This window comes from Puma concolor, chromosome A3, assembly GCF_028749965.1.
Source record: "Puma concolor isolate L17-30 chromosome A3, mPumCon1.1.hap2, whole genome shotgun sequence".
Classification (NCBI taxonomy): domain Eukaryota; kingdom Metazoa; phylum Chordata; class Mammalia; order Carnivora; family Felidae; genus Puma; species Puma concolor.
The window spans coordinates 22,961,656-22,975,955 of NC_141669.1; the positions used below are offsets into that span (position 1 = coordinate 22,961,656).

Sequence of the window (14,300 nt, forward strand, 5' to 3'; positions counted from 1 at the left end):
TCACAGTAGAGACTTCAGAGAATGGTAACCGTGACACAATGAATGTGTTGTGAGCAGGTTGCACCAGTGTCATTAAGAGCAGGAGGCAATGGGGCCCAGTAGAGAGAGCTCAGGATTTACACCATGGGACTAGATTCGAGCCCCACCTCCACCTAGCTGGGGCGTGAGCAAGTTAATAAACCTCTTGGAGTCTCAAGTTTGTCTGTCTGCTAAATGCACATGGTAAAAATAATGTCTCCTACATGGAATTATAACTCTCAAATGAGATAAAGTATATAAAAGTACTCTGTGAAGCTAGGAAATTCTATACACATTTTTTCTCATTATCGTATTTTCGTAAGTTGATGTCCCTGTCTGTTCTTTGCCCTAGAAGTGGTAACATTCATACAAATACACATTATATGCCTTGAGGAATGTGCTGCTGAAACAGTCTGTGTTTATAATGTTGCTTTGCCTCAAACTAAAAAGGAGTCATTTTATTTTTAAAAATTGAGTTAAAGGACCCTAAAATGAACAGACAAAGCACATAATACTTGTTAGCAGCAAACACTGGAATCAGGCTACCCTCAGTAGACATATGCAGTGTTCAGATTAGTCCCTGTTGCGTTCCATTAAGGAGCCCCCACTGGTTTAGGAACTATATGTGGTAACACATCTGGAGATGCTTCAAACTGCTGAGTAGCAGAATTCACTGCTTGATTGGAAGTAAAGTGATAACTTTATTTTTTCTGGTAGTCCAGTGGCCGTATCCTATAAAATATAAAGATTATCACCTGCCCCTCCTGCTCCCCATTCCAAATCCATTTTTTAAGGACAGCCTCCATCCCACCCCCTCCATCAAATTCTAGATGAGGAAGATACTGCCTGACCTTTGAAGAGTTTGTGATTTAATAGAGACTTTAAAAAAATAATCAACTAACTTCCCTACTAAATACTAGACAAGGTAAATGCCATAGGAGGAATTCACATGGCTGGGAGTGCCCAGCTTCTGTGACCATTTCATAGCAGCAGCCACACATCATGCCTCATATTGGTTAAATTTATTTTTATGTGTGATTTTCACTTATGTGCCTAGATTGTAAACTCCTTGAAGTCAGGGAAGGCACTTTGGTATTTCTTGGCCCCTCCCTCCATATGTTTTACCTAAATCTCAAACCGTTTGTAGTTCAGATAGAGTCCTGTACCCAACATTCAAGTTTAACCCATACGTTGAAACCATAACTTTTTTTCCTTTCTTTTGTCTTTGCAGTCGACCTGCCCCTGTTTTTCCCTCGAGACCAGCCGACTCTCACATTCCAGTCTGTCTATCACTTTACCAACAGTGGACAGCTTTATTCCCAGGCCCAAAAAAATTATCCATACAGCCCCAGATGGGATGGAAATGAGATGGCCAAAAGAGCAAAGTAAGTGAATCCGTTGCTATTTCCTATAAATAGGAGCATTTTGTTTATCTAGTCCAGGGGTTGGCAAACTATTGCTTACAGGCTAAATTCTGTCCTATGCCTGTTTTTGTAAATAAAGTTTTATTGAAACATTGCCATGCCCATTTCTTTACTTATTTTTGCGTGGCTGTTCGCATGGCTGCTAACGTGGCAGAGTGAGAAATTACAACAGATCACATAGGACCTGCAAAGCAAAAAGTATTTGCTATTTGTCCCTTTACAGAAAAAGTTTGCCAACCCTTATCTAGCCTCATCAGGTAGATTGTTTTTCTTTTTTTTAATGGGTTACAGGATGTTTCTGAAATCTGTCTGTTTAGATTGGAGAAAAAGTACTAGATAGAAGTTAGAATAGCGGATAAATGATGTCGATGATGAAAATGTTAGCAACTACTTTCATATATTTTTTTTAAATGGAAAATTTCACCTGATGGTAAACAAATAGGATTTTTGCAGTGAATACATGAATCCAATACTGAGTTTTTCACGTGGAACTGTAATGTCTGAAGGAACAAAGTGATTATATACCTCATTGTGTCTCTACAGCCATTGCCCAAAATAGGGCCTGTGTGTTCCTCGACTCAATAAATGGCTACACAAATAGCTTAGAACTATTAGAATCCACAGGGATGGAAGTAAGTTGGAAATTCGATAGAGGTTGAAGTTAGCTAGAGTTTGGAGTTTAGGGATTTAAGTACTGCACATGAACCTATCTGTGGAAAGCATTCACGAGTCATATGGAATACGTAAATGTAAAAGTATGTTGAGTGTTCCTTGTGGATAAGACTTCAGTGTCTGGAACCCCAGTCTTGTTGAACCATGGCCTCCTAGACTGAAGCAACAGTGGCTTAAAATCATAGTTTCCAAGAATCAATCATGGTTAGAGTGGCAGGTGGCTATTACTTTATCACTCACTCTGAACCACCATATGATCATACCTGTGAGCCCAGCTGAAGGATGATGAAATTCACAGAATCACACAAATGAAGAATACTTATTAAGCATCCTTTTCCTTCACTCCTTCTCTGTTTATTGAGCATCCCCCATGGCAGTGAGCTCCATGCTGGGGATACAGCGATAAACAAATTGAAAGTTGTCCACGTCTTCATGGAATTTGTAGCCCAGCAAGAGAGATCAAAGTCTTTATCATACCAAACTTCTGACAGTTTTAAGTACTGACAAAACCTGGCCTTCCAGACCTAGAATGTTCCCGATTAGTAGGACTTGTCGCTCTTGCTTCCCCTCCCTGACACCCTCCCCAGGGTGCCTACTGGCATCCCCTGTACTTTCTGTAGTACAAAGCCTCCACCTAATCAGGATTGGGGCTCTGTTAAATAATGACAGGGCTGCTTTCTGTAGAAACACACACCTTCCCAGACTCATGTGGAATCCAGAATTGTTGTTATCTGAAACTTCAGTGTGCCCTTTCTCCCTGTATTTTCCCTTTTTATCCATGATGTCCAAGTCTGAAATTGTGTTTAAGGAAAACAACAGACATAATCAAATGTACCTAAGAACAATCATTGAGACTTTGGTATCTTGAAATAGACTTGAAGAAAGGGATTAAAAAGTAAGCTTTATGTTTGAGGTATTGCAGTTGTTTAATTGTCTGGGCTTTCCCTGTGTATATACAAGATCTGCCCTTAGAAGATGGGCTGTTATTTGTGGTACGTGCTATGGACTCTGAACCAGACATGTCCTTGTGGTTTCCATGGCAAAGCTGTGTGTGTGTGTGTGTGTGTGTGTGTGTGTGTGTGTGTGTGTGTGTGTCTCTGAACTAGACCTTTTAGCATGTATGAATTGAGTCTTTAAGGAGTTGCAGACCACGAGCCTATGATTTCAGTATAGGAATATCGTAAGTGAAGCCTGTTTATCTTAACAGATTGGTTCAGAGATGCAAGAGACATTTGCTTTATGTTAACACCAGTCTAAAGAAAACATCTGAAGTAACATTAAAAAAATCTGCTTTCTACTGTAGGGAAGATGGATTCATTTTAAATGTAATAAAAGAGAAAGCCAGCCACTCATCCTAGGAAGAAGAAATAGTTTAAAAGCTCGCTTCTTAAATTGAAGTGAGTAACTTTCCTGGGTTGTGTCAGAAAGGCAGGTAATGGATAAACACAATCAGAGAACTGTCCATGCAGGATAGGCTTAAGATTGCTGGAGAAGGTTGGAGAGAAAGGACAGAAAGAGAGAAAGGTCAACTGTAGCATTCCTTCCACGCCCTGTTTCTTTGTCCTCTGAAAATATTGTATGTGCTCAGTGCGTAAAAGGCTATAATTCACTTGGAGAGCTCTGCCCATGACATAAACACTCTCACGGTTTATGAACAGCAGTAGAGCTCTCTGAGTGGAGTCAGCTGTTTATTCCCTCCTGTAGAGCAAAGTTCTAAACATGTGAACTCAGAAAGGACGCTTTCTGGCACTGATCCGAGCTTTTCCTATGACCTGTGCTTCTTGCGCATGGCTGTCCGGCAAATTCTGTCCTCACAAGAAAAATGCCCTCTAATGACGGCGCACAGGCTCTGGGGTCACGCATGCCCAGCTCCTATCACAGGTTCTAATCGAATAAGCTCTGCGGCCTTGGGCAGGGCCATTAATCTTTCTGAACTTCATCCTGTAAAAGAAGACTGTACTCCTCCCTATTGGATGGACTTGATATGAAGGGTCAGTCAACGAGTGGACATATGAAAGACTCTTGTGTTTAGCTTCTGCTTTGTCCCACTGGTGCCTTTGCTCACCCCTTCCCCTCGCCCTCTTTCTTCTCCTTCAGATCCTTCAGTGTTCTTCCCTATGGTTTTCCCCATCCATGCTAATACACAGGCAGCTTCTTCTACTCTTCCTAGTCTCAGTTGACTGTTGGTCATGTACAGATCTTCCTTAACTTACGAAAGGGTCATGTCCCTATAAACCCATCGTTATAGTTGAAAATATCATTCGTAAATAGAAAATGCATTTACTACGCCTAACCTACCCAACATCCTAGCTTAGCCCTGCACTTCCTTCAATGTGCTCAGGACACTTATATTAGCCACGGTTGGGCAAGATCATTGAACGCAAAGCTTATTTCATAATATAGTGTTGAATATATCACATAATTTACTGAATACTGTACTGAAAGTGAAAGACAATATGGTTGTGTGAGGACAGAATGCTCGTATAAGTGTATCAGTTGTTCACCTTCGTGATCGAGGGGTGGACTTGGTGCTACAGCTCACTGCCTCTGCCCAGCATCACAAGAATCCTACCACCTGTCACTAGCCTGGGAAGAGATCAAAATTCAGAACTCAAAAGTACGGTTTCTACTGAATGCATGTTGCTTTTGCACCATCGTAAAGTCAAAAGATTGTTAAGTGGAACCATTGTAAGTCAGGGACCAGGTGTACTGCTGTGAAATCTCTTTTGTATTATCCTTTGATTTTTCACATCTTTATATTGTTTCATTTCCTTAAATTGTGAGTTCCTTGAAGGCAGGGGCTTTGCGTATATATCTTTTGAAAGATATTTATTGCAGTGTAATTTACATACAGTGTCATGTACATGCAACAAAGTGGACAGGTTTAAGACTGTCTTTTGATGGAGTTTTGACAAAGTTACCTTCTATCCTTTCCAATTAGTCTCCTCATCGCCAGGACAGACACTGTCTGATTTCTATCACGTCGTAGTTTTTTCTTTTCTAGATACTTCTTATAAATGGAATAGTACAGATCATACTCTTTTGTGTGTTTTTTTGTATTTAGCATAATTATTTTAAAATTATCGGTTATGGCATTCCTTTTTTACTGCTGAGGAATTTCCATTATAGAAATATATCATAATTTGTTAATCCATTCGTCTGCATATATATATTTGGGTTGTTTCCAGTTTGGGGACTTTATGAATTAAGCTGCTAAAGAACATTCTTATATAAGCCTTTTTCATAGACATACGGTTTCAATTCTTGAGTAAATAACTGGGATTGGGAGTATGTGTATGACTAACTTTATAAGAAACTGACAAATTTTTTATGAAGTCTTTATACCACTTTACACTCCCATGGGCAATATACAGGGTTCCATTTGTTCCATATCCTCTCCAACACTTGGTATTGTCAGTCTTTTTATTTTTGGCTATTCCAGAGGGGATGAAATGAGATTTCATTGTGTTTTTTTAATCTTGATTTCCTGATGATTAATGATGTTGATCATCTTTTCATGTGCTTATTGGTATGCCTTCTTTTAAGTAGCATCTGTTCAAATTTTGCCTATATTTAATAGGGTTGTTGGTCTTTTTATTATTGAGTTTTAGGAGTTATTTATATATTTGTCAGATTTATGTATTACAAGTATTTTCTCCCAATCTGTAGCTTGCCTTTTCATTTTCTTAATGATGTCTTTTGATGACAAGAAAGGTTTTATTTTTAATGAAATTTATTTTATTAGTGTTTTCTTTTTATGTTAATGCTTTTCCTAGCCTCATAATTATTTGTCTACCACGAGGTCATGAAGAGATTCTTCAACATTTTTTTCTTAGAAGCTTTCATTTTGGCTTGATATTGAGGTCTCTGATCCATCTCATCCCAAATTAAGTTCTGTGTATGGTATGAGGTAAAGGCTGAAGTTAATTGTTTATATATATCCAGGTATTCCAGCAACATGTGTCGAAAAAAACTTTTCTTTCTCTATTGAATCACCTTCATGCTTTTGTCAAAATAAATTGACTACATATGAGTGGGTCTATTTCTGGATACTCTGTTCTGTTTCATTGGTCTGTTTTTCTGTTTGGATACCAATACCAATATTTCTTAAAATCAGGAAACGTAAATTCTTCAACTTTGTTCTTTTTGAAGATTGTTTTGGCTATTCTGGGTTCTTTGCATTTCCACATACGTTTTAAAATTAGTTTGCCAATTCCAACTCCATTTTCCCCTCAAAAAAAAAAAAAAAAAAAAACCCCACTGAGATTTTGGTTGAGATGGTGTTAAATCTATAGATCAACCAGGGGAAAATTGGCGTTTTAGCAATATTGAATCTTCCAGTCAATGAATAGGGTTTTATTTAGGTCTTCTTTAATTTTTCTGAAAAGTGTTTTGAGATTTCAGTGTAGAAAGCTTGTGTATTTTTTTAGTGATTTTACTTTTATTGCAAATGATAGTTTTTTTAGATTTTATTTCTGTCTTACTGCTAGTATATAGGAATACAGACAATTTTTCTGTGTTGACCTGGTGTCCTGTCACATTGCTAAATTCACAATTAGTACTAAATTCTAGTAGCTTTTTTGTAGTTTTCTTAGCATTTTTTACATAAACAATCATATCACTTCTTACAACTTTACTTTTTATTTTCAATCTTTATAATTTTTATGGCTTTAAATTTCTTTTCCTTACCTAATTGCACTGGCTGGGATCTGCAGTTTAGTACACAGTGGTAAGATCAGATATCTGGCCTTATGTCTCCACATTAGGGCTGATGTTAGCAGTAAGTTTTATATAGATGTCTCTATCACACGAAGAAGTCCTCTTATATTCCCACTTTGCTAAGAGTTTTTATCATGAATGGGGTGTTGAATTCTGTAGAATGCTTTTTCTGTATCTATTGGCCTGATCCTATGGTTTTGCTTTATTCTATTAAAGTGATAAATTACCTTAATTAGTTTTTGAATATTGGACCAACCTTGCATTCCAGGGGTAAATAAGCCTTCTCAGTCATGATATTTTATCCTTTTTTAGATTATTAGATTTGATTTGCTAACAGTGTGTTAAAATTTTTTACATGTTCGTGAGTGATACTGATTTGAAATTTCTTCTGTTGTCCTTGTCAGATTTTGATAAAAGCACCATGCTGGCTTCATAAAATGAACTGGCAATTTTTCCTTCCACCTTTGTTTGCTGAAAGAGTCTGTGTAGGTTTGGCACTGATTTTTTTTTTTTTAATGTTTAATAGAGTTTTATTTATGGGAAGAAATTCAAAGAAATCCTTACTAAATACAGGGATATTCACCATTTTTTCTTGTGTTGGTTTTAGCAAGTAGTGTTTCCTTTAAGTAAGTTGTCTAAGTTGTTGAAATGATTGGCGTGAGATTGTTGATAATATTCCCTCATTTTTCTTTTAATATCTGTGGGCTCTAGTGATAGAACTTCTTTCAGTCCTTATAGTGAAAGTTTCTATTCTTTTCTCTCCCCTTTTCTTAGAACAGTCTAGCTAGGGATTTATCATTTTTACTGATCTTTACAAAGAAAGCTATTTATTTTATTAATCTATGCTTTTCTCTTGGTTACTTCTACTATTTATTTTCAGTTTAATTTGTTCTCCTTTTCCAAGCTTCTTAAGATGGAAGCTGAAGTCAAAGCTGTGCCTGCATATGCCATTCGGGCACCTTTGCCTGCCCTGTGGACCTCACCATTCTCAGTGCACCCTCACACACCTTCATGGGATCATCTCAGCAGCCCCTTGGGGGGGGGGGTACAGTGTAGAAATCCTCACTGTCCTTCATGCAGATAAAGAAACTTAGGCTCAGAGTGATTAAGTGTCTTTCCTGAGGGCACACAGCTAGCTTCTAATAGAGTCAGGGCTCAACACAGGGCCTCTGACTTTCTGTACATCTGTCCCCAGGCAGACAGATACAGTTCCCCTTTCTCTTTACCACTTGTCTGACTCAACAAGGCCTGGCACTTGAATAACATAAATACAGAGAGGAAATGCATGTGGCAATTAAGAGCACTGACCCTGAAGTCAGGACAGCTGGGTTGAAACCTGTCTCTGCCACTCACTATCTGTGTGACTTTGGGCAAATTCATTATCTCCCTGAAGTCTGTCCCCTTATCTATTAAATGGGGAATCTAGTTTTAGAGGGTGATTATGAGTATCAAATGGTGTGTATGGTGTTCCATTATTAACTAAGAGATTACCACACACTTAACAACTTAGAACAGCACAAATTATTATCTCATAGTTTCTATGGATTAGGAGTCTGGTACAACCTTCCTGGGTCTCTTTTCAGGGTCCCAAATGACTAAAGTCAAGGTGTTGGCTGGGGCTGCTTTCTCATGTGAGGCCCAGGGCCTCTTCCAAGCGCATTCAGGTTGCTGGCAGAGTTTAGTTCCTTGTGGTTGTAGGACTGAGGTGCTGGTTGCTTTACAGGCTGTCAGCCATTTCCTGCCATGTGGCCCCTCCACATCATCAAGCCAGCAGTGGTGCATCAACTCCTGCTGTTTCTAATCTCTGACTTTGGTGTCACTGACTTCTGGACTCAGATCATTCGAAGGGTTCATTTGATTAGGTCAGTCCTACTGTTAATCTCCCTTTCTTAAAGTCATCTGTTTCATGTAGCATAACATGAAACCATAGAAATGAAATCCAACATTTTCATAGTCCTGGGGATTATTATACAAGGGGTGAGAAATCTCAGGGGCCATCTTAGAATTCTGCTTCCCACACAGGGTAGTGTAGGTGAGTTGTCCAGCGTAGGGTCTGGCATGTCATGAGCATTCAGTCGATATTCACTATTAATGTCACTATCCCTGTAGGGAAAAAGATTTTTAATTAAAGGATAGCAGAGTCAGCACTGCACCCAACTAAACAGTCCCCTGGCCTCAGTGACTTGGCCAGAGATTCTTAGATTCTAGGCTGCCCCGTCTATGCACACCATCACCTATGGCTGTATCTTCTTGGTGCCAGCCAGGCCAGCTTAGAAAGTTGGCAAAATCCATACTTCAGTTGTTTAATCTACATAAAACCAACTGTCACTTTAAAAAAAACAAACAAACTGAACTTACTAGTTACCTACATTGGTATCTTGTATACAGCTTTAGATCTGTCTAGATGAATGAATCAGATGATTTTTTTTTGTAATCCTTTCTAGTCTGATAAATCTGTGAGTAGATGGAGTGAGTTTTCCATGAGCTTCATTGTGTAAAACATCAGGTTGATTCTAGAGGCCTAAGTAGTATCTGAGAATAGGATTTAACCCCAAACCACTCACTGCAATGGCTTGTCACAAATAAAACCCGTTATATAAATGGAATCACTTAAAGAATATTTCAAAAAATAGCTTCTCAGTCAACACATGGGAGTAATTCATGAACCTCCTAAAACCATTTGTTGTTTCCCTTCTTGCCTCAAGGTCAGAGAGTTGTTATTTTCTTATTTAGAAACCTATCCAAATGGTCCCAAAGCAGTCCGTAATTCACCATATGTTCTTCGCCATGCACACTTTTATAATTTGTCATCCAGTTGTCTTTGCAGAATAATTTTCTCTTTCAAGGGTTTTTAAAAGATTGTACATTCTGGACTATTTCAGGAATATTTCACTGTTAATACCTATATATTCCCAAAGACACAGTTTTCTCCAAACTTGTCATTAGCTGCCAAATGCTTCAATCAGTCTTGGGCATCCGTCCTCTAAATACACCCAATAAAAATAGATCTCCTCTCCTTGATTCAAGAGAAGGGGGTTAGATGTCCCCACCTGATTTGCTGCCCATCCCCACCCTTACTGTGGCTTGAGGCCCCTTCGGGTCCCTCAGATGCTATGGAACTCAGTGTGGAAACCCCAGTTCAAAGAGGTTAGTACATGGTGTGGTCGCAGGAGCCCTGAGGCCTGAGAATTCTTTGGGACTAGGGGAAGACTCAGGGAGGGGTGTTGGTGAAGTATAAGTGGTTATAATGTCAGCCTGTTATATGTGTTTGTCTTTCCAGAAATTAATCACTTACTTCTTTGCTTCCTTGTGGGTAGCTCCTTAAGGCAGCTCAAATTATGCTTTGTTCCTATTGAGATTTCATTGCAGAGTCAGGCCTCTCTCTGCAGTCCCCGTGCTTGGTCGGCTGGCCAGAGGGACACCCTGACATGTGTGATACCCATCAGTGTTACGGAAAACCCTGATGGGGACATTGCCACCCTCCCTCTCCCTGGACCACTACCTCCCTTTCTTCCCCCTACCTCCCTGGGCCCCATCCCTCCTCCTGTTTATAGCCATATTTCTGGAACCCCCATCTGCACGCAAGGGTAGGGAGATGACCAGAACGGTAAGGGTTGTGCCCAATTGTGATTGCTCACCCCCACAGCCCTTCTGCAAGGGGGAGCAGCTACAGAAGCGAGCTGCTCTGGGCTGAAAGAGTCATTGGCAGAAGGGAGGGCACCGAGGCAGGCAAAGCTACCAGGTTCGGCCTCTCAGGGTGCTGTGCCACAGTGATAGAACCTGTAGTTCCAATGTTGCTATGATTCATGGGTTTTCTTTATTCTTTTATTTTGCCTTAAGTTCCCTTGGAAGAATTCCCTTTAAAAAATCCCAAACCCAGTCTCATCTTAGCTGAACTCTCCTCTGAAGAGAAGAGGGAATTTTCTGGTCCAGCCAGCACAGCTTGGGCCATCAGAGTGCCCTGGGAAGACAGGAACAGAACCAGGCTGGAACTGAGGAAGGCCGAGGTCCCCGAGCCTTCCCCTCACCCACATGCCCTGGGTTCCTGCGTGGGCAAGCACGCCTTTCCCTCCAGGGGTTTAGAAACACAGACGCTGTGAAGAGAGAAGTAAAGCAAATAAATAACATGGAATTATTGGATCCTTGAACTCTCAGAGAGAATCATTTTGAAAAGTATCTTCAAGGGATTTGGTTTGTTTTTCCTTTCAGAAGAGAGAGCAACGGAGATGGAGAGGAATCCAGATCTGCCTGACGTCCAGGCATCCTCTCCAAATTGCGTAGGTCAGAGAGAACATGTTATTTATTAGAACCTGACATCTGTTGCTGTGAAATGATAAGCTCCCTTAAAAATCCTGGCCATCAATTACTGCTAATACAGCCCTCATCCCGACGGAGCTGTTTTACCATCCTTCCAGCCTTCACGAACCAGGCCGTACCAGGAACAGAGCAATTACAGCCCAGCTCAGCCTCCTTACTCCCCTCGGGCAGGACCCCTCAGGCCATCTTTTACAGGCCCTGCATCTGTGTCCCTGGCTTCTTTTGATTCCACTCTTTGGCCCTTCTGAGGTCTGCTTTAAGGACTGAACCCCACCCCACCCCCTTCGGATCCGTCCTTCCATCCTGCTTTCTCAGTGGAAAACAGGGTTAGGGTTTACTTTCTGGTCTCATCGTGTAAGCCAGAAGAAACTGCACATGAGAAGAATAGCTGGAAGATCAGTTCATCTTTGTCATGGACGTGAACTTTGTTATACTGTTCGAATGCTACCAAGCGCTCAGGCGAGGATTCTGATGATCCCACCCAGCCATTGTGAAAATCTGATAACCAAGGACAGCTACCTCCTTGTTTGTGAGTTATGGTCACGTATTTTTCTTCCTTGGAAAAATAGATGTCTTACAGAGCTGAAAGCAAAGGATAGGAGAATTGGTTTGGGATTTTTATAGAATATCAAAGTAGAAACATACACTTAGCACTGGAAGCAGAGTTGCCTTTGAACTGTTGGAAGAAGAAATGTAACAGTAAGTAAAGACCATGCAAAAAAAGAGTGGCCTGGGAGCTAGGAGACCTGGGTCTGATCTGGGCACTCTCATCAATTGCCCGTGTGATCTTGGGAAGAAAACTTCACCTTGGCCTCAGTACCCTCATCTAAAAGCACTGGGCTGGTAACTGATGGTCACCAAGTTCCAGCATATTTTTGGGATTTTAAGTGAAAATTGTGTGCAAATTATGTGCTTAGCATACTTTTTTATTCATGTTGAGAAAATTCCACCTCTGTTGCCAAAGGTCAGACACAAATTGAAAACATTACTAAATGGAATTAAGTACGCTCTGTACGTGATGCTTTTTTCTACAACCCATATCTGGTATTTATAGAACACCTCAGTTGCTGAACGTGCACACATATGCCCTGAACACACACCCAGTAAAATACTTCTAGATGTAATACATTTTCGGATGTCAAGTTAAAACAGCTTCTTGGGAATTAGGCCTGACTGTTCAGATGTGTGTGTTGGTTTCTGACAGGTGCCGCCAGGGCCTCTCAGGGCTGTCACGTGTGATGTGGAGTCCAGCCAAGGCAGGAGGGCCAAGCTGCTTGTTTCTATCACTTCACATTAAGGCATGAGTTCTAGAAAAAAAAAAAGGAAGCAGCAAAGAACAGTCAGGACCATCCATTCTGGGCACATCGTTAATGACAAGCAGAGGCCTTGTTTCTTCAGAAGTGGGATTCTGTCTTGTCTGTTGTCAGATCATTCTGGACGGGGGCCACCTGTGAAAATAATACTCATGACTTGTTGAAGTAGCAGATTTATAGAGGTGAGCAGAAACAAGGAGCAGATATTGGGGCAGTCACCACTGCTCCGAGACTGGCAAAATTGCCAAGAGTGGAGCAAAGTTGGGCAGCCAAGCAGAAGTGTATCCAGGAAGGTAGGTGTGACAGTGGGGACCAGTCTCGGCACACGGAGCTTGGAAGGAACCTTAGAAACCATCTCGTACAGCTAAGGTTGAGTACAGTAGGCATTAACCACTGTGCTGGGAATTAAATGAAATAATTGGCATAAAACGCTTGGCACAGCAGTGGGCATAGACTTGGCAGTTCAGTTCATCTTTCTCATTTCCTGGAAGCAGTTGTTCAAGACCATACAGTACCATGATTAGAACGCTGTGCCCCAAGCCACCTCTGACCTCTCAACTTTACTCAGTCTGTTTCCTGCTTCCTTGCTCACAGGAGCCGTATAGTGACATCAAGGGCTGGAGGTTAACATGCCTGCATGCACACACCCAGCCACCTACCCTGTGTGTGGCCTGGCCTTTTTCCTCACGGCTCACTTGGGGGCTGAGAGATGCTGTGGCCATGGGGAAAGCCTAGGGTATTCTTTTTCTGGGTTTTTTTTTTTTTTTTAAGGTTTACTTAGTTTTGAGAGATAGAGAGAGAGAGACAGAGCATGAGCAGGGGAGGGGCAGAGAGAGAGGGAGACACAGAATCCAAAGCAGGCTCCAGGCTCTGAGCTGTCAGCACACAGCCCCATGTGGGGCCCAAACTCATGAACCACGAGATCATGACCTGAGCTGCTGTTGGACGCTTAACCGACTGAGCCACCCAAGTGCTCCAGAAAGCCCAGGGTATTCTTGAGCAGAAATAGTTCTTCTGGGAGGATAAAGACCTGGCACTGAGTACCTTTAAGGGAACTAAATATTCCTGTGGCCAAACATATCACGAGAATCAGTGGACGAAAGAAGAAAGGGGGTGTCTTAATGGAGCGGGCCAAAGAATAGATGCTGCTTCTTGGCCTCCAAACTAGCAGGAAGGCTGCACATGGAGAAGAGGATGAAAAATTCCAGTGACTCTTATCTTCCCAGACAGACAGAACTGCTGGCACTTAGTCATGCCTAATGGAAAATGGAAGCCAAGAAAGCAGAAGCGAAGCTGGAGTGATCGAGGGTCGCCCTTAATCCAGAGTCTCTTCTGAGGAGAAAAGGGGGCTTGTCTCCTTGTGTGCCCTGGATGGTCAGGGCGGGGCTTCCAGGTGGAGATGCTGTGGCTGTCAGGAGAGCAGGCTTCAGAGTAGCCATGATTGTAAGAACCCAGCGTAACAGTGGTTTCTGCCGTTAAGTTATTGCTGGTACTTCATTTGGAAAACACTTAGGAGTTATATATATGACATACAGAGTACGTGCAAAGCACAAGAGACACACAACACACCCAGTTTGAAGAGCCCCAACTACAAAGCCTGCTGATCAATCTTGGAGCGGTTCATCACCAGTTGAGATTCCATTCTGGCAGTGGGGCCACCCGTGGCATTAACTACTTAGCACACTGAGTATGAGTCAGAATTGCAAAGCAGGAAGCTCTGTCACTCTTCTACAAATCAAAAATCAAAATTTAGGAGACCAGAATTTTCCATTATTGATCATTTTAAGGAGCATATCATCTTTAAATGGTCATTATTTTTGTCGTCCAAAAAAAAGTG

The 14,300-nt window shown here is 41.3% G+C and overlaps 1 protein-coding gene across 4 annotated transcripts in view; it reads left to right on the top strand.

The window, feature by feature from the left end:
- Positions 1–14,300, top strand: part of BABAM2 (BRISC and BRCA1 A complex member 2) — a 403,301-nt gene that overhangs the window by 368,363 nt on the left and 20,638 nt on the right. For all 4 annotated transcript variants that reach the window (XM_086700261.1, XM_086700263.1, XM_086700262.1 and 1 more), the window contains exon 11: positions 1,250–1,403. In XM_086700261.1, the coding sequence (XP_086556387.1) occupies positions 1,250–1,403 (154 nt within the window). The remainder of the gene's footprint in view (positions 1–1,249; positions 1,404–14,300) is intronic.